Source organism: Chlorella variabilis (genome assembly GCF_000147415.1).
Source record: "Chlorella variabilis unplaced genomic scaffold CHLNCscaffold_16, whole genome shotgun sequence".
Classification (NCBI taxonomy): domain Eukaryota; kingdom Viridiplantae; phylum Chlorophyta; class Trebouxiophyceae; order Chlorellales; family Chlorellaceae; genus Chlorella; species Chlorella variabilis.
Window position 1 is genome coordinate 827364 of NW_005435072.1, and position 18597 is coordinate 845960.

At 64.9% G+C, this 18597-nt stretch overlaps 5 protein-coding genes across 5 annotated transcripts; 2 read left to right on the plus strand and 3 right to left on the minus strand.

Annotated features, from left to right (window-relative positions):
* Positions 1–31: 31 nt before the first annotated feature.
* CHLNCDRAFT_136488 (hypothetical protein) lies at positions 32–4455 on the minus strand (the record flags this gene model as incomplete). Its single annotated transcript, XM_005845840.1, has 12 exons — positions 32–319; positions 455–601; positions 788–925; positions 1084–1433; positions 1564–1630; positions 1791–2803; positions 2974–3097; positions 3236–3298; positions 3441–3548; positions 3694–3762; positions 3910–4159; positions 4343–4455. The coding sequence occupies 12 exons, from the start codon at positions 4453–4455 to the stop codon at positions 32–34; spliced, it is 2730 nt and encodes a 909-aa protein (XP_005845902.1).
* A 1157-nt stretch (positions 4456–5612) lies between these two features.
* CHLNCDRAFT_53616 (expressed protein) lies at positions 5613–6335 on the plus strand (the record flags this gene model as incomplete). The annotated part of the gene is made up of 3 exons (XM_005845727.1): positions 5613–5719; positions 5940–6057; positions 6246–6335. 3 exons carry the CDS (start codon positions 5613–5615, stop codon positions 6333–6335), a joined length of 315 nt encoding a protein of 104 aa, XP_005845789.1.
* A 523-nt stretch (positions 6336–6858) lies between these two features.
* On the minus strand, positions 6859–9874 carry CHLNCDRAFT_32055 (hypothetical protein). Its single transcript, XM_005845841.1, has 10 exons — positions 9640–9874; positions 9422–9515; positions 9130–9287; positions 8782–8926; positions 8544–8654; positions 8235–8348; positions 7934–8059; positions 7606–7734; positions 7340–7430; positions 6859–7163 (listed from the first exon to the last, which is right to left on the minus strand). The coding sequence occupies exons 1-10, from the start codon at positions 9771–9773 to the stop codon at positions 7030–7032; spliced, it is 1236 nt and encodes a 411-aa protein (XP_005845903.1). The 5' UTR covers positions 9774–9874; the 3' UTR covers positions 6859–7029.
* A 115-nt stretch (positions 9875–9989) lies between these two features.
* Positions 9990–12240, plus strand: CHLNCDRAFT_58473 (hypothetical protein; the record flags this gene model as incomplete). The annotated part of the gene is made up of 8 exons (XM_005845728.1): positions 9990–10104; positions 10417–10534; positions 10722–10819; positions 11016–11027; positions 11200–11311; positions 11501–11621; positions 11847–11966; positions 12113–12240. The coding sequence occupies exons 1-8, from the start codon at positions 10055–10057 to the stop codon at positions 12238–12240; spliced, it is 759 nt and encodes a 252-aa protein (XP_005845790.1). The 5' UTR covers positions 9990–10054.
* Positions 12241–13115: 875 nt separating this feature from the next.
* Positions 13116–17377, minus strand: CHLNCDRAFT_136492 (hypothetical protein; the record flags this gene model as incomplete). Its single annotated transcript, XM_005845842.1, has 18 exons — positions 13116–13297; positions 13441–13575; positions 13760–14114; positions 14226–14342; positions 14467–14560; positions 14674–14782; positions 14899–14979; positions 15088–15225; positions 15344–15430; positions 15612–15691; positions 15767–15852; positions 15964–16138; positions 16273–16335; positions 16459–16528; positions 16640–16721; positions 16864–16970; positions 17063–17196; positions 17256–17377. 18 exons carry the CDS (start codon positions 17375–17377, stop codon positions 13116–13118), a joined length of 2217 nt encoding a protein of 738 aa, XP_005845904.1.
* Between the last annotated feature and the right edge of the window lie 1220 nt (positions 17378–18597).

Genomic DNA, 18597 nt, shown 5'->3' on the forward strand with positions numbered 1-18597 from the left:
TTCATTTGTCAAGCATCCATACGCAGTGGGTTCAGGAAAGGCCGTTGTTCTGGCCGCTGGGCGTTGCCTTGGCAGGGGCCAGCGCCGCTCCCCACCCCGCGGCTTTGCTGCCGCCGGCCGTCGCAGCACCCGCCCCGGGCCACCCTGCATCTCCCACCGCTGCAGCGCGCGACACCGGGGCCAGCAGCAGCAGCTTGCAGCGGCCGTCACCGCTGTTCCACACCCTTGGGCGCGTGCGCTGCTCTGCGCCCTGCGGGTTGAAATCCAGCTGGATGCCACGGTCCCGCTCGGGGATGGTGTAGCTGCCCAGCAGGATGGCCTGCGATGGAAAAGGGTAGCTAGCAAGCGCATGTTTACTTGCAGACTGTTGCCGTGTAGAGGCATTGCTGTCTTGGTGCCTTGGCCAGGCGTTGGCAGGAGCCCGGCACCGGCAGCTGCCGCTGGCTGGGCGCACCTGGCGGTACCGCAGCGCGCGCTGCTGCAGCTGGCAGTACGTCAGCTCCTCCTGCTCCCCCGCCAGCTCAGCGGCATCCCACTTCACCAGGTGCACCCGCACGCCCAGCTGCTGGTAGAAGCTCCAAAAGCGAGGGTCGACAGCCACCTGCGCCAAGCGGAGCACGTGCAGGGGGTGTATGTTTGTTTGTGGAGAAGGTGCCCTGTGCCAGCGTTGCCGTGCCACGTGGCAGAGTGTCGAGGCAAGGGGTGCCAGAGCAGGCCATGGCGCTGCCCACGCCGCTGCCCGCCGCCACGGCCCTGCCCTGTCGCGCGCAACGCCCGACCCGCGCACCTGCGCCAGCAGCCGGGCGGAGAAGGATGCGGTGCAGGTGGTGATGCCCAGCGGCAGGCGGTTCATGTCCTCGAACCGAGTCGTGCCCGTGTGCATCTGCTTTTCGCAGATAATGTTGATATCGGAGCGGCCCGCAGCCTGCAGGAGGTATAGGGTTAGAAGCAGCGTTGGTCCCATGGAAAGGTGGTGGTGGACACCATTGGCAGGCAAGCCTGCACTGCTGCGCGCTGAGCGAGGTTGGCCACCAGCTGCGGGGCAGGGACAGCTGGCACCAGTGCTACCACTGGCCGACCGACCTGCAGGAGCATGCGGATGTTGAGGTGGACGCTGAGTACCGCTGCATCCATGCGCAGAGCATCCTGCTGGCTGCCGATGCTGGCCTCCAACGCCGCACCATACACCGCCGAGCCGCTGTCGCCGCTGGGGCTGGCGCTGCTGGCTTCACCTCCGGTGCCAGGAGGCTCCGCCAGGGTGCCATGGGCCGCGCCGTCCCTGCCGCCGCTGTGCCACAGGCTGTCGCTGAGGATGAGGGCGGCGTGGAACTGGGCGACGTCGACGGCGGCCGCCAGGGAGGCGCGGCGCAGCGGGTTGGCGTTGATGTGGTGCAGCTGTATGTTCTGGGCTCCACCCATCCTGGCTATGTCGTCTGGGGCAGGTTGAAGGAGCAGGCAGGATGCTCAAAAAAGGAAGGCTGCTGGCAGGGCATTGGGATGATGGGAAGGTGCTGAGGCCGCAAGCAACGCAGCATGCATGCGCTTCTCCTGGCCCAGCCTCACCCAAGGCCTCTTTGAACCAGGTCGGGTGCTGGTTGACGAGCGTCACAGACGAGCCAGGTGGCAACGCCTGCAGGTGGGCCGGGCAGGGGCAGAGCAGCCGGCATCAGTTGCCAGGGAGGCAAGGACCTTCTGCAACAGCGTGGATGTCAGAGTGCCCAAGCCAGATTGGCTGGGCATACTCAGCAGCTCGCAGGCAGGTATCAGCTGCCCCACTGCCAGCACTCTACCTGCGGCCCGCTGTTCAGCGCAAACAGAAGCTCTGCCATCGTCTCTCGGCAGCCCCAGCCGCAGATCAGTATGTTTTGTGCGTTGCGGTTCACGAAGTAGTACTGCTCCGGTAGGCAGTATGAGCCACTGGCGGCACCGCTGTCGCTGCCGAGCGTCGGCGCCCACCCTGCGCCACCGCTGTCGCTCAGCCCCTCCTCGTCACTGCTGCTGGTCACGTAGGCGCCGTCGGCGGTGTTCACTTCGATTGAGGGCTTGGGCAGCATCGCGGCGGCGGCGCCGCTGCCACGGCCGCTGCTGCTCTTGGGGCCCCAGCTCGCCGCCGAGGAGCTGGCAGGGGAGGTGTCGGCGCTGAGCGGCGCTGGCAGGAACGTGGGCCGCTCGCCGCACAGCAGCACGAGAGAGTCGCCTTGCTCCAGCACCGTGTCTGCTGGCGGGTTGAGCAGCACCGGGCTGGGGCCGCCGCTGCCGTCGGTCGAAGATGTGCTGCTGCTGACATTGCTGCTGCCGTTGCTGCTGCCGTTGCTGCTGACATTGCTGCTGCCGGTGCCGCTGCTGCTGGGTATGGAGGCTGCCTGGATCCGCTGCAAGCCTGCCAGCGTGGCGTCTGGCAGGTGCAGCAGCAGCTGGGCCACGGTGCGGCCCGCCAGCTGGCTGGGCAGCGGGTGCAGCGCCAGGTGCGCGTTTGAGGCAAAGTCCGACAGCTCTCGCAGGATGGCAGCCGCCTCTGGCTGGCGCACCAGGCGCGCCAGGCGCAGGGCGTTGACCCGCTTGGTGGGTATGGCGTGCACCCTGGCCCCGCACGCAAACGCCAGCGTGCCAGCCGCCTCATTGCTCTTCACCTGGGCCACCACCGTGGGCCGCCTGGCGGCGCTGGCACGCCCGGCCGCCGCCGGCGCCCAGCCGTCGTGCTGCCTGGCCTGCTCCCGCTGCCGCGCCAGCAGCAGCTCGTCCAGCAGCACCGCGGCCCGCACCACCTGATAGTCAGACTCGGTTGGGGAGCGGCTGTAGTCGCCTGCGTGCAGGGGGCAGCAGACGGGACAGGCCAAGCAAGCTCAGCGCACTCCCCAGCAGCACATGCGGCCCAGCAGGCACGGTCCCAGCCACCTGCCCCAGCGCTCGCCTCGCCAGCCACCCGCCGCCGTCAGCCCTCGCCTGAAATGATGATGCTCTCTGCCGTGGCACACGACACCACGCTGAGCGCGGCGGGGTCCAGCGGCGACCCGCAGCGGAAGACGAGCGTGGAGCCGTGGCGCTGCTCCGGCGGGATGCGCGCCTGGAAAGCTCCCTCCATCTCAAGCTTGCCGCGCTGCGGGCAGGGGCAGCGAGGGAGACACAGCAGGTGGTGGACAGGCTGGCTCGCCTGCAGTAGAAGCACAGGTGGGCCGGCCAAGCAAGGCGCGTGGCATGGCACGCGGCTGCTGTCCTAACTCGCCTGCGTCAGCACCGCAATGGTCCTGCCCCCAGATGCGCGGTACGCCAGGCACAGCTGCTTCAGCATGCGAGTGACCTGTGAGGTACGGGGCGACAGGCAGCGTCAGCGACAGGCAGACCGCCCTGGCATCCCGATACATATCCGCAGACAGAAGCACAGCAGAGCGTGGCGCTGCCAGCTGCAGCTCAGCTGGGGGCCAGCACGCAGCCAGTCGTACCTGCTCCATCTCTCCCGCCGAGTCGCACCAGCTCAGCAGCACGGTGTGCCCTTCCTCGTACACGCTGCTGCCCACCTTGACGTTGACCGTCAGAATTTCGAGGACAGCCTGCAGTGCGACAGCCAGCGAGACCGGCAAATGAGTTTTGTGGGGCAGGTAAAGCCAGCACAGCAACCAACTAGGTAGAGCTCATGTTCGCTGGAGGCCACGCTTTGCCAGCCTTTGAGCCTGATCACGCCCCGCAGCCTCTCACCTGCTCCACGAGCGCCAGTACCAGCGCGAAGCTGGCCAGGCCCACTGCAACAGTGGCCACCGCAAACACCTACACCAAGCAATGGGGCCAGCATGGTGGCACCAAGATGGGCGGCTGCACGCCAGCCGTGCGACCCCTTGCTGCCAGCCGGCCGCAAACAATCATCCCTGCTGCTGCTGCGCACAGCAGGCCCCTCCTGCGGCTTGCCTGGTTGACCACGCCAGAGTCGACGGAGGGCATGTCCTGCCCAAACACGGTCTTGAAGACGATGTACAGGTTGAGCCAGGCATCGCCTGCCTGCGCCTCCGCCCCAAAGGCCTCTCCCGCCGCCCCCGCCGCGCTGTCCATGCCGCCCATGCCGCGCAGGATGGCTCCTTCAATGCCCGCGCTGACCAGGAACAGGGCCAGATTGAAGAGCAGGAAGAGCTGCAGGTCGCTGAGCGTGTCCTTGCGCCAGTTGTAATACCTGCAGAGCCGGTGGCACGAATGGCGGCTGGATGGCGCTGGCGCCCCGAGCAGCCAGGGTGGGCAGGCAACAAGGCAAGGGATGCGGACCGGCGAGCCTGCCCCTGCCGGCCCTGCCTGGCAGACAGCGGCGACCATTTGATCCCAGCAGCAAGGGACGCGAGCCGTAGCAGGTTGCACTTACTGGTACAGCAGGCGTCCGGTGATGCTGGAGCTCCAGGCAGCCAGGCGGCTCGCCAGCCCGGGGTGCTGCCCACCACGCCGCCGCACCTGGCCGTCACTGCTGTCCACGCTCATGCTGTTTCCCAGCCCTGTGAACTCATCGCCGCTGTCTGTTGCGTCCGCATTGCCACGCCTGCTGCTGCTGCCAGTGACGGCCGCTGAACAGCGGCGGCGGCGGCCGAGCAAGGCGGCGGCTGGCAGCCCAAGGTACTGGCAACAACCCTGATCAGACGATATCCGCTTGTTGTTCTGGAAGGCAAGCTGGGCCGGGGGCGACCGCCCGGCCAGACAAAATGGCTGTGCGGGCCGAAGGTAGGGCATCAGTGCTGCCCACGTGGGACGACGCCGGCTGTTGGAGCGTCTGTCTGCTCGAAATCATGGGAGAGAGAGGCGATTCATGAGGAAAGGGAACGCTGATCGCAGGATGCCCTGTCAGGGCATCTGCCGCCACGCGGTCGCGTGCATGCACAGCAAAGAATCATGCAACAGCTGCCTTGCATGTACTGCAAGGGACTTGACTAACCACAATCTCAAGCTATCGCATTGGTACTGTGCACATTCGGGGCGCGAGCTGGGACAGCCTTCCGAGGCGTCACCGCTGACGGCAACAGCTGGAACAGGCGACGCTGAACACGGCGCATCAGCTGACTCACCAGCACCAGCGTCAGGTGCCAGTCAGCTGACCAACAAGCCCCCTCAACATGCAGCTGATCAGAAGCACAGGAACCGTCCAGAAAGAACCGAGCGGGCGGCGGCGCGCTGCGGCGTCATGCGCGCAAGGCGGGTGCTATGCATGACGAGCGCTGCCACTGCCAAACGCGGCGCTCTCGCACACGTTGGGAGTGAACATCCTTTCGACTTCTGCACCTGACGTTGCGTGCGACCTGGCGATCATTCCTCGCAGCCGTTGCCCACCAAGCGTTTCGGGACCCCCCCGGCAGCTTTCAACGACATGCTGATGTGTGCCTCGACGGTCCAAGCGGCCCTGCCCGTCTGCAAGGTGCGCAGGGCGCCAAGGCGGTGTTGCTGCAACTCTACCACCTCTCCCCTCCTGCTCCTGCGCTCCTCCACGCGGCCCGCGTTGCAGCTCGGTCCATCACTTCAAACCCTGACGGTTGGCGGCACGGATCGCTCCGCCGCCGCTGGTGCAGGGACCCGCCCGTCGCGCCGCCCCCGCCTCCCGCGCGGGCCGCCTGGTTGCACGTGTCAGCCGCAACGAAGTGGAGGACGCCATGGCCAGTAACCCGCTGTTCGACAACCAGTTCATGTCGGTGCTGCAAGACTCGCTGGCGCGCCAGGGCGACCAGGCGCTGACCAGCGCGCCGCCAGCAGAGCCGCGGTGGGTGCTTGCCGCCGTAGCGCAAGATGGTGTCCGGCCCCCGCCTTTCTGGTGCAGCTCGGCTCTTGCAGGCCCAGGGCTTGAGCTGACTGAGCATCAGTGCGGGGCAACAGCTGTGGTTTATGGGTGTGCCGCCATGGAGCAACGGCACGGTCCAGTCGATGCATGCTGCCGTGTCGAGCGTCTCATGCCTATGCCCCGCTGGCCCTCCCTCCCGCAGGGTGTCGGCCACCGAGGAGGTGCTGACCGTGGCGCTGCAGCAGAGCAAGCGCACCCTCATGCAGCTGATGGCCTGGCGCGAGCAGATCGACCGGCAGGTCGCCGCCCAACAAAAGCAGGTGGGGGGGTGCAGCGCGATAGGCAGGTGCAGTCGGGCACCCAGCGCAGGGCAGCCGCTCCCGAGGGCTGAAGCCAAGAGCTTTGCCTGTGCAGCTTACACTCAGGCAGCAGACACCGGCTGCTGGCGGGTTGTGTGCCTGCTGCTGCCGCTCATGTGGGCCCTGCGCCGGCACGCCCGCGCCCGCAGGTTGACCGCATGGAGTTTGCGCTGAACAAGAGCCGCAACGATGCCGCCTACCTGCGCGCCATGAAGGAACTGCTGCATGGAGACATGTAGATGGGTGGGTGGTGGAGGCGAGCAGGCCTCCGCAGCCGTTGGTGGATCACGAGCGTTGCCCATGCCCTCCAAGGCTGAGTGCCGTGTGCCGAAGCGGCCGAGTTTGCTCCATCTGCTCCCCTGGCTGTGTGTGGTCGCCCGATTTTGTACTATTCATTCCTGCATGTGTTTAGTTTGCACTGCCGTCTGGCCTGCACCGCACACTTGCAGCCCACACACCCTGGCTTCCGCCACGCCCCGAGTCCTTGTCTCTTGTCGTTCTTGTCTGTCTGTGCCAGCTCAACTCAAACCGTGCCGGCTCACTGAGAGGGAGATCCCTGTCTGCACACTGACCAATCCATGACCCCATACAACGAGCACCGATTTGCCACCCGCCATTTTGTCTGCGCTGCTTTGCGCCCCGCCAAACAAAATTCTTTTTCGTTTTTGGATCAAACACCCTGTATTAGATGCCCCGCCTACTACTTTCGTTTATCCCGCCTTCTCACCACGCAGCTCTTGTCGGCATGCGGGGCATGAGCTTGTACTTGTAAGTTTACACAACAATGGCTTACCAGGGGTGGGTTCACGTAATAGAGGTGTAGCACCGCTGAGGAGCCATTCAGAAAGGGAACAGCTGAGCAGACAGCAGTTTGGGAGGCTTGTCAAGTCAAAAAGCAGAGGAACAGAGGATAGACTGACAGTGCTCAACCACTCAGCAGCATGCGCCGCCTGCTGGCGCCGGCGCGGCAGCTGGCGCAGGGCCGCAGGCAAACAGGCCGTAGTGCGTGCTGCGGTCTCCTACCACCTCAAAGTGCTTGCCCATCCAGCTGTCGCCCACCATGGCAGCTGCACACAAGCAGGAGCCAGGGAGAGGCAGCAGGCTGTCACCAGGCAAGTGAGAAACCAAGCGCCCGTGCAACTAGCTGTAGGTAGAGCCAATCCTCGCGGCAAGCTGCTACCACACATGGCCACCCTGCCGGCGCGCTGCTGCTGCCGGCACAGAGAGCACCTCCCCCACTTGCCTGTGTTGCCGCACACCTCGTACCACTTGCCGGTCTGGAAGGTGTGGTGGTCGTCCAGGGCATAGCTGTGTGGGGCGCCCGGGATGGTGCCCTGCAGGGGAGCAGGCAGGGCGCGATGGGAGGGTATCCAGCAGCCAGGGAGGCGGGCAACAGCAGTAGCACATCAGGTGCCTGATTGGGTTGGGCGCAAAGCGCATGCAGCGGTCCCTGCCTTGATCAAGCCCCCGGCATGCCTGCCGCCACCACCGCACACCCGCCCAGCCCACCTTGTACTTGCACGCCTGCCCGTAGTCCTCGCACAGCGTCTCGATGGCCTCGGGCAGCTTGAAGAGGCGGTAGGTGATGGAGAAGAAGCGGGCGTCGCCCAGCAGCTCACGCAGCTCGCGGTCCCGCACCTGAGTGGCGCCAGGTGGAGAGGAGGAGCAGGGGAGGGGTGGCGGTGAGGGGCGAGGGACGGGGATGGGTGGAGGTGTGCAGGGTGAGCAGGGCAGGCAGCAGCAGGCAACGCCAGGGAGCGGGCAGCAGGCAGCCAGCGCTGCCAGGAGGCCACGCCAGCCCCTTGCACATCCACAGGCATGCCACCGGCCCACACACCTCGATCTCGGCACTGCTGAGGGTGCGCGGGTCCAGGAAGCCCACTTGGCGGCAGAGCCGCAGGAAGTCTTGGGTGTACAGCGCGCCCCCCAGGCACTCGCCCAGCAGCACAGGGTGGGTGCGCACCTGCAGGCAGGCGGGCAGGCAGGCAGGAGGGAAAGTGGATTGCAGCTCCTGTTCGCCCTGCGGTCCCTGCCCTCAACCCAAATTGCGTTTGCTGCACACAGAACCAGGATCCGGCGCAGCCACAGCCACAGAAGCGGGCGCGGCGCCACGCGCAGATGAGATGCGTCGCACGCACCTCGGCGGGCAGGCGGCGGTCGCAGTACACGTCGCTGAAGTACATCTCGCCACCTGGCGCCAGCACGCGGTACACCTCCCGCAGCACCCGCGCCTTGTCGGGGGACAGGTTGATCTGCGGAGCAGCGGGGGAAGGGCACAGTGCATCGGCGGGTGCCAGGGCAAGGGCGGCATCTGATGTCAACCTGTCAACACCATGCAATCCCCAGCGGGTAGAGGCATGCGGCCCTGGCTACTGCCGCCCGTCCTCCAACCGCGCTGCCGCAACACCCATGCGCTCTTCTTCTCCACACCACGCCAGGCTACCCACCACGCAGTTGGAGATGATGAGGTCCACGCTGCTGTCTGGGATGCCTGCCTTGTCCAAGTACTCAATCTCGCCCTCCACAAACCGCATGTTGGGCTGCGCGTAGCCCAGCGTCTGCGGCGGGCAGGACAGCAGGCGGGCGGGCAGGCAGGGCGGGGTAGGGTCAGGTGCCAGTGAACCAGCGGGCGCGAGCCAGCCATGCCAATCCTCTCCAATCCTAATCCTCCTCATCACTCCTCACCTGCGTGCAGTACTCATCGGCGTACTTTCTAGCCACCGCCAGCTGGGCAGGGGTCATGTCCACGCCCGTCACGCTGCCGCCCTCGCCCACCAGCGCCGAGCACACGTAGCAGTCACGCCCGCTGCCGCTCCCCAGGTCCAGCACCCTGCCGAGGAGGCACGCAGCGGCGTGTGGGACCTCCTGGCAGCCAGGCAGCCACCTGCCTCTCTCCAGCTCGCCTTGTAGCTCAAACCAAGTCCAGCCCAGGGCAGGCAGGCCCCACGTCCTCCGCCCACAAGCACCACAACAATGCATACACGCAGACGAACAAGGGAAGCGGGCAGACGGGCGGGCGGACTGGCAGCTCACCGCAGGCCCTGGATGCCCATGGGGAAGGGCGAGCCGCAGCCGTAGTACTTGGCTTTCACCTCATCCGGCACCTTCTTGAGCGCATCGCGCACCAGCGGCGGCGGCGAGCCCGCCGTGCAGCACGCCGACGTCTTCAGATCCTCGCTGGTAGTCAGCACCTGCGGGGCGAGGGGCGGGCCGGGTTCGGAAGCAAGCCCCAGACAGCAATACGCAGCAGCCAGCTGTGCAGGGGGCCAGCGGCTGGTGATGCACGGGCTGGTGTGCTCGGCACCTGCCGACCACGACAACCCACCTCGCCATAGTACTCTTTCACGCTGTCCAGCACCCCCTGCTGGTTGTCCCCCAGCTGCTTGGCCTCCAGCAGCTCCTGAATGCCCGAGGCGGGCCTGCAGGGGTGGAAGGGCAGGGCGCAGGCGGGTGGGCGAGGCACCAGTGGCGGCGGCGGCAGGGTTTGCTGCACTCTCCCAGCCAGCAATGTCCCCTCCAGAGTGATCGGCGGCGGCGCCTCACCCTGCAACGGCTGCAGGAGGTGTAGGCTTGAGCTTTACAGCCCCGTTTTGCGGTGGGCAGCAGGACATGGGGGGACGCGCCGCTGGTTGGGCAGCAACACTGAATTGACGACCCGTGGAGACCCGGCAGAGCATAGCAGGGGCGAGGGGCGGCAAGCCAGCAGCGGTATTTGTGTTGTGCAGGCTGACAGAGGCAGAGGGTGGAGCAGGGAGGTTGAACACTCCCTCCCGCCTCTCTCTCAAGTCTGGCAGGGCGCCTCACGCCGTATGACGAGAGGCCAGCCGATGTGAGCTGGCAAAGCAAGCCCCGCAGGCAAAACAGGGCCGCGCTCCGAAGTCCGTTCCCAGCATCTACACGACACTAGGCAAGGAGCCACAGCAGCGCAGGCAGCGCCCGAATCCCGCAACAAGTGGACATGAGCACCTGGTGTGCGTGTGCCGGCGTGCCGGCGACCCGTGTGGTCAGGTGAGGGCCGTGCACCAGCCTTTGATCGCGATCGGCAGCCGATGGCAGGGTTTCCCAGCCACCCTCAAGCTGCGTGCATGTCGGGGAGCCAGACCAAACTGGCCAGCACCTCAAACCCTGGCAGAGCAGCATGCGTGGGGAGTTGCCGCGCGGCGCACCGGCCCGGCCAGCGGCTTGCAGGGCCGCCCTGGGTGGCGGGCAACAGCCGCGGCCAGCGGCTCGCAGTCCCCGACATACTGCTAACGAGGATACACTTCAAACCAGGGCCTGCCCTGTCCCGCGCCGCACACCCTGCTCCCTGGTGGCATGCAGGCCCGAGGCGCGCCCCGCCATGCAGCAACTGGCCCGCAGCAGGGTCGCCTGCCGTGCGACCGCCAAGGAGGGCGAGTTGACGACTGGCGTAGTGTTTGAGCCATTCACTGCCGTCCAGGTGCGGAGCGGCTGGCCTGGTTGACTTGCTTGACTGGCTGCCAAGCAGGACGGCAACCGGCTGGCACACGACCGCGATGGGCGAAGCACCGCTGTCAGATCTCCCGGGCTGCAGCCGCTGGCCAGGCTAGACGCTTCTGTCCACACCTTCCTGTCGATGGCCTACCGCCGCCCCCTGCCTGCCGCAGTCCGAGCTGGCGGTAGTGGAGCGCGCTGCCACTAGCGAGAGCTACGCCCGCGTCGACTTCCACCCAGAGTGCGAGGCCGCCATCAACGAGCAGATCAAGTGAGTGAGCGTGCGCCAAGAGATCAACTGTCTGGCAGTGCGAGGCATGAAAAAAACATTTGGCTGGGGGGTACAGAGTGATAGTTGTGTGCACCAGCAAGGCATGAGTTGGCAGGGGGAGGAGGAGCGCCAGCCGGCATGAGGCAGGGCTGTTGCTGACCCCCTCTCGCGCCTTCCCCCCTCATGGCTGCTGCAGCATCGAGTACAAGTGAGAGCAGGAGGCGGTGTGCTGGTGCCTGTGGGTCTTGTGTATGCACGTGCATCTCTGTCAGTGCCAGGGGCGTGAGGGCGGGAAGTGCGCAGGTCACACACACACCACACGTGCACACACACCATCACCACCCTCAACCACACACCTCAGCCTACCTTCATCCCCGCAGCGTGTCCTACGTCTACCACTCCCTTTACGCCTACTTCTCCCGTGACAACGTGGCGCTGCCGGGCGTGGCCGCCTTCTTCAAGAAGGCACGCCACCCAGCCTGCTCTGTTCTTGTATGCGCTCGGATGCCAGTTTTCAACAGTGTTCCTCTGCCCTTGCGCTGGCCTTGCGCTGGCCACATGTGTCACCGTGGTTCTGACGGGACGCTGGCTCGCAGCAATCAGGGGAGCGTCGTAGCGCAGCACAGCTTCCACGCCTTTTGAGTGGTGCTGTCCCGCCCCGCTCCGCTGCCCCATGTGCAGGAGAGCGTGGAGGAGCGGGGCCACGCGGAGCTGCTCATGGACTACCAGAACCTGCGGGGCGGCAAGGTCAAGCTGCAGTCCATCATGATGCCCGAGATGGAGTTCTCGAACCCGGAGAAGGGTGGGCTGGCTGGGGGTGCTGTGGTGGCCTGTTTCCTACTGTTTGGGGACTCTGTTGGGACGCGGTGGTGCAGGTGGTTGAGTTTGCGCACCTTGAGATAGCTGGGCGGGGGTGCTGTTGGTGGTGGTGACATGGTGGGTGGTGGTGCCGTGTGTGTGGCATGTGCTAGGCCGGGGTGCTCACATTGCTGCATGCGTGGGTTGTCGCGTATGCCTGGCGCCGCAGGCGAGGCGCTGTATGCGTTTGAGCTGGCCCTCAGCCTGGAGAAGCTCAACTTCCAGAAGCTGCGGGCGCTGCACGAGGTGGCGGAGAAGCACGGCGACAGCCAAATGTGTGACTTTGTGGGTGAGTGGTCTGCGGTGTAGTGGGAGCTGAGCAGCCCTGCCCACCACCTCTGCTACCTGGCCCAGCTGTGCAGCGCGTGCGAGATGTGCGCCGGGCTGCTCCTCTGCCTGCCTGCCCGACTGCTCACTGCTTGCCGCCTGTTGCAGAGGGCGCCCTGCTGGCGGACCAGGCGGCCGCCGTCAAGGAGTTTGCTGAGTTTGTGAGCCAGCTGCGCCGCGTGGGCACCGGGCTAGGCGTCTTTGAGTTCGACCGCCAGATTGCGGCAAAGGCGTGATGCGCTGAGCCGGTGGCACATGTGGCGCCGCTCGCTCAACACCCGACACAGGTCTGCTCCGCCTTCAAACTGATATTCTACGCTGCTTCCTGCATATACTAACTGCGACCTACATACCATTGTGGCTGGACGTGTGCGGAACAGAGCTGCCAGCGGAAATGGGGCAGCCGCAGCGGTGCAGTCCACTGCGGCCGCTCGCGGCGGTGGCTTGCACCTCCTGTGTGAGCTTGTCAGCTCGTAATGCTACACCTAGTCTGATTCATCCCATGCCTTGCCGTAATGGCTGTGAACTCTGTAAAGCATTGGCAGGACTGCTGTCTCCACAACCAGACAAGCAGCAGGTGGCGGAAGTGATGTGTTCAATTTTGTGATCGCCTCCACCAGTGGCCCCAGCGTGCAGGTGCTAGCGCCAGGCAGACGCTGTCAGCAGCAATCGTCCCATCTCTCAGGCTTGGTGCTCCGTTAGGTTCTCAACTCTCCAGCAGGGTGCCAGTGCCCGACGGGTTGGGAGTGGCGAAGAAGGCGTAGCTTCAAAGCTGTATGGGCAGGTGGGCTTCGACGACAGGGCTTAGCGCAACTGCCATTGAATTTGCCGTGCCTGGGAAGCCAGAGCCCGGGGGAACCAAACGCACCAGGCCCAAGGGAAGACACCCAGCCTTTTTGCCTGGATGGGCATTGCTTCGGTGCTGGTGGCCGGAGGCTTTGCCAGGGGGGGCCCCGCGGTAGCGCCCGTTCTCCCACACCCGGCTCCCCACCTGCAGGGCACAGCTGGGGTCGGTGGTGCCATGTCCCTCTCGCACAGCCTTGCTCCGAACCACTGGCACGTTTATCAACAAGCAGGCGATGTTCAGCTGCAGCTGTGGCCCAGCCCAAGCTCAGTGCATGGTGCCGAGCCAGCTGGCAGCCGGGCTCGCCTCTGAAAAGGCGACTGTCGGGTTGCTGGTGATGACCCCACACAGACGGTCCAGTGCGGCCCTCAGCTCATCCACCAGGTTCTGGTCGTCGCACCAGTCGGGCGGGGAGGCCGACTGGCACAGGGCCAGCTGACGCTCCACTCCTGCGGGTGGGAGGAGCGGCAATCCAGCGTGGAGTCGCCTTAAACATGCCGGCCGTGCGCACTAAACAACAACACTTATTTTGAAAGAAGAAGAAAAAAAAAAAAAAAAACTTCACGCCGGCACTCAGCAACACCAGACGCACCTTCCACCATCAACGCCTGCTGGAATCCCCACACGACTGTGCCATGATACGCCCCGGCGCTGGTGTTGGCATACAGCTGCCTGGCCACAGGCGGCGACGCCAGGGCGCTGTAGGCCGGGTTGGCAACTACCATGCCTGCAGATGCACCGTTCGGGCTTTCGACAGTGGCAAAGGCAGGCGATGGAAGCTCTTCATCGGCAATGTGATGAAGCTCAGCCAGCTGAACAGGCAGCCTGCTGGCTTGGCAGGCAGGGCAGGCAAGGAAAGGCAGGCAGTCGGCCGTGGGCGGCGTGCTCGGCAGTCTGCACCGCACCCCGACCTGCGGGCGTCAGCAGGCCGCCGGGGAACTCAGACAGCAGGGTGGGGACGGAGCGGATGATCTCCTCGGGTACGTTGGATTGGTACAGCAGGTTGAACCCCACGTCGGAGTGCATCACAGGCACCTGCATCGACCGCCACAAGGCATGGCGAAGGATCAACGGTCGGTCGCACACGTCAGATCCAACTGCAGCCGAGGGTTTCGCGGTGCCCCAGCTGCTCCAGCGCGCCTGGGTGCCGTTGGGGTGCAGCGCCAGCGCGTAGAAGGTGAGGTTTGCGGCGGTACTGCCAGCCTGGCGTGTCACGGGTGACGGGACGCCAAGGTCGCGGCTGTAGGCGCCGACCATCTCCTCTGCCTGCGAGCCCGGCGCGTGGCCCCGTTGGCAGCAGCAGCCTCCTCCGTCCCTAACCTGAGAGGTCCCTGAATCTGCTACCCCCCAGCCAGCATCCACTCAAGTCCTGCCCACCTCTGCGGCTGGCACGGTGATCTCAAAGAAGGGCGCAGTCTGGGTCTCCCATACCGTCGCCAGCTCAGCTGCCTCTGCCTCCATGGCAGGGTCCAAGATGCCGGCGGCCGCCAGCTCCTGCAATGGGGTAGCCCGGGGCCGAGGCAGGGGTCGCGGCAGGAGCTCGAGGAGCACAGGCGCGCAGCAGCGCAGCCAGCACATGACTGGGCGCCAATGCCAGCAGCTGCAGGCATGCGCCCACCTGGATGGCGCGCAGGGCGGCGGGCACCAGGGCGGTGTTGACGTCATAGGGGATGGTGGCCATTCCCAGCCCCGCCTCGCTGTCGCGCCAGTTGCTGCAAGGGCAATCGAGGGGGAGCACACGGGCATGCCTGGCGCTGATGACATGCAGAGAGCATCTGGACTTGGGCTCTGCATGAATGGGCTGCTCAGGAGCCTGGCAGCGCACCCGACCAGCTGCCCTGGGCGGAGGCTGATGAGGGTGTCCACGGTCTGGTTGGTGGCAAAGGGGCGGGCCAGCTCCAGCACCAGGTTGGCGTTGGCATCCAGCAGCTCGCCTGCGGGGTGGCCCGAGGCAGTGTTTGCAAAACCGAAGTGACCATGGAACTGCCGTTTGCGACGACTGACAACCCTCGTCTACCCTCGCAGAAGACACCCAACAGCCCAGCCTCACCATAGGCGCTGTTGAGGTTCAGCGCCGTGCCGCCAGCAGGCGGCACCGTGCTTTCCAGGAAGGCAGGTGCCCGGTCGGCTCCTGCACCGCACAACAACAGCACGACAGGCTTTTGCTTTGCACACGTCAGCTCAGGTCAAGCCTTTGGTGCGTGAAGGACCTCAGCAGCATGTAGCATGGACATGATACCTTGAGATGTGTTGAGGAAGTACTGCGCCAGAAAGGGAAGCAGCAGGAAGTCGGTGTCAATCATCTTGTAATCGCACCACAGCCTGCCACCCAGCTCGGGGGTGCCCTCCTGGATGTTGGTCCAGCTGGCATAGTCGCCTGCATGCCGGCGGAAGTGGCAGGACAGCAGAAAGCCGGGTCAGGAACGGCGCTGACGGGGATGCCGCTGCGACGGTCAAACAATGCCAGCTTGCATCCACAGGCGGGGGGCGCTCACCCAGAGTCTCCTCGTGGCACACGGTGCCCACCGGGATGAAGTCCTGGCCGTTGTACTGATAGTAGCCCTGCTGGAGGTTGAGGTTGGCTGCGCAGCGACGGGCGGGCGCAGCACGCATGCGTTTGCTGATGATGCACACGGCCAAGAATCATAAGTGTTTAGCAATAGAAGTGTTTTTCATAATAGAAGTGTTTTTTTAATTATAATTCTTATTATTTATAATAAGAAAAGAAAAAAAAGAAGAATAAAAAAACAAGAATAAGCTCACCTAGGGCCGCGCCCAGCGCCGCCTCGGTGGCCGCAGAGGCCAGGCGGCTCATCATGAGGCGTGCAGCGATCAGGCTGTCCCTGCAGGTGGCATGCCAACAGATGAATGCAACCGCATCACGTGCGCAGCAGAAGGCAGTGTGGGCACCCATCAACCGCATACGCCCCACCCGCCTGCCAAAGTAGGTCAGGAAGCGCCAACTGCCCGCCAGCAGTTTCTCTGGATACGTTAGGAAGCTGAGCTGCAGCCAGCGGGACAGCAAGGCGGGCAGATCAGCATACACCAACAAAGCATCTGCTACGCCATGCAGGCTCGCTCTGTGGAGCACAATCCCCCCCCAGCTCAGCCTGACCTGTGTGACCTGCGGGGTGTTTGCGATGCCGCGCTGACCTTCAGCCAGCAGCTGGTCGGGCTGGAAAGAACGCAGGTGCGGGGACCAGCTCACAAGCACTGTGAAGGCCACTCGGCCCTCGGGTGCACCAGGGACCAGTCCCACAGTGAAATTGCCATCGGGTAGCAGCGTCAGCCTGAGGGCAAGGGCCGGCGTTTGCTTGCTTTGTTCAGCTGTCTGGCGCCAGGTTGCGAGGATCAGGTGCCTGCTGGGCTCCCCAACAGCGCACAGCATGCAGTGCAGCTCAGTGCGCCAGGCCTGCTCCCTCACTCGGTAGAGTCGTCTGCCGGTGCAAAGACGAGCGTGTTGGAGCCTGTGCCGTTCATGTACTCCCTGAATGCATGAATGCCTCAGCCAGCATGACTCAAGGAGGAGATGAACAGCGCTGCCACAACGAGGCACCGGGAGGTATGCCTCAACAGGGGCATCCCCAATCTTGCCCACCGCAAGCAGCACCTGTGCAGCACCACCGAGCTGTCCTGCTGGGTAGTGGTGTGAGCAAAGATGGGGCGGATGATGCGGGGGCCTGCATATAGGCACCACGTCTGGTGCTAGCATGCTCAGTTTCGCGATCGCGGCAGGGCCAGCCCGTGCAGGCCAGGTACGGGGGGTCGGCAGGCTTCCAGGCCCCACCCACCTTCCACATAGTCGCGCACGGTGCGGATGCTGCCCACCACGGCGCGGTACAGCGTGGCATTGCGGTTGAACACCAGCGTGCCCTGCAGCACGCGCAGCCTGTTGGCCTGGCTGGTGCCTTGAACGGGCAGCCGGCCCATGCGTGCAAGGCCTGCTGAGCAGGAGCGCTGCGGCGGCCATGCGGCGGGAGCTGCCGCTGGCTGGAGCTGCCACCGGCACGCCCACCGTGAGGCCCACAGTGTTGCCTGGGCCCATGGTGCTGGTGAAGGTTGTGTTGTCCAGCTCGATGACCAGGTCGGTGGAGGGGCCCTCGGTGGCGTTGAAGTAGGCAACTGCGCAGGCAAAGCAGCGGCGCTCTGGGTCAGGGCAAACAGGTGCAGGCGGGTGGCGGGCTGGGAGGCTGGGAGGCGAGCGGGCGCCCCACCTGCTCCGGAGTTGGCATCGGGGAAGGCAGCCAGGAAGCGCACGCCCGCGCCGTCGGGCAGCCGCACGCCCGGCTGGGTGAGCAGCAGCACGCCTGCAAAGGACGAGGGTGCAGGCGTGGAGATGCCGGGTTGGCTGCAGGAGCAAAGAGCATCTTGCGCAGCTGAATATGCGCTCACGGGCACATGTGCCACCTGCCTGCCACCACGTCATCGCTTCGGTAGTAGTTGTCATAGCCTCCGTAGGCCACAGTGAAGGCAGTCGCCTGCCCGGCACCAACCTCCTCTGCCGCTGGAGCCGCCTGCGGCACTGCCATTACGGCGGCATCAGCACTCGCTGGTTCCCACTCATCAGACATTCCTGCTGCCTTGGAGCGTCACAGAAGACTCCCCTGCACTCGCGCCTGTGCTGCTCCTCAAGCCCACCTGGAGCAGAGACCGTGGGAGAGCTTGGGCACTGCCCGCCGCCGCGAGAAGCAGCAGGCCCGCCAGGGCTGCCGGGTGCGACATCGTCTGTCAGCAAGCTGTCAGCAAGCGTGGATGCGAAAACGTCCAAGGCCTCAATTCCAGCACTTTTCCAATTGCGACAAGCGCCACGTCAGCCTGTACAAAACACAGGCAGCCTAGCCGTGCCACAGATACAACAATGCCGCCCAGGGCCGACGACAGCGAGTTTACCATTGCCAGGGCAGTCCTGGGGGGCAGCCCAACACGGGCAGCCGAGCTGTGCCAGCAGCGCGGCGAGGACATCTACAGCATCAGCAAGGATGCAGCGCTGGCGCAGAGCGGTGCCCACCAGCGGCTGGCGAGTCAGGCATCCGTGCGGCTGCTAGCGCTGCATGCTGACCAGCCAGACCGCAAAGCCAAGCTGTTCCTGTTCTGCAGCGGAGGAGATGCAGCCCAGCAGCAGCAGGCGGGGGCGCATCAGCTGCCAATGTTTCAAGAAGACAGGCGTGTGACTGGCAAGTTCGAGGCGCACCCGACAGGCTACCTGTCGCACTCGGATGCCTCTTTCAACATGGGAGCTGAACCGCCACTAGCGCGCTGCGGCTCCGACAAGTGGACCATCAATATTGAACCTCAGCTGTCATCGTGCCAGGTAGGTGCCCGCTTGCCTTCGCCCGCTTGCTGTCAGTGTCTGAGCGCTTGAACACTTTTGCTCATTCACCTCTCTCGCAGGGAGTTTTCCAGCTGCAAGTAGAAGTCAAGCGTGCCGAGCTCTTCTACCTGAGCTGGCAGGAGCTGCAAGACATCGGGTTCACTGTGCTGAAGGCGGCAGAGCGGGGCAAACCCAACGCCGAATGCCTGGCTGACACTGACCTGCGGCTGGATGGCCAGCGCAGGCTGGTGGACCTGACAGGTGTGTGGTGCAGCAGGTCGGTCTGCATCCTTGTACTTTGCACCGCACACAGTCTCATGTGCACGCCTTGCTGGGCTTCCAGGTTTGGTCACGACGGCAACTACAAGACCATTTCCCACAAGCTGGCAGACCTAGGTGCAAGGACCGCCTTCATCCTGCAGGGCTTCCCAACCAGCG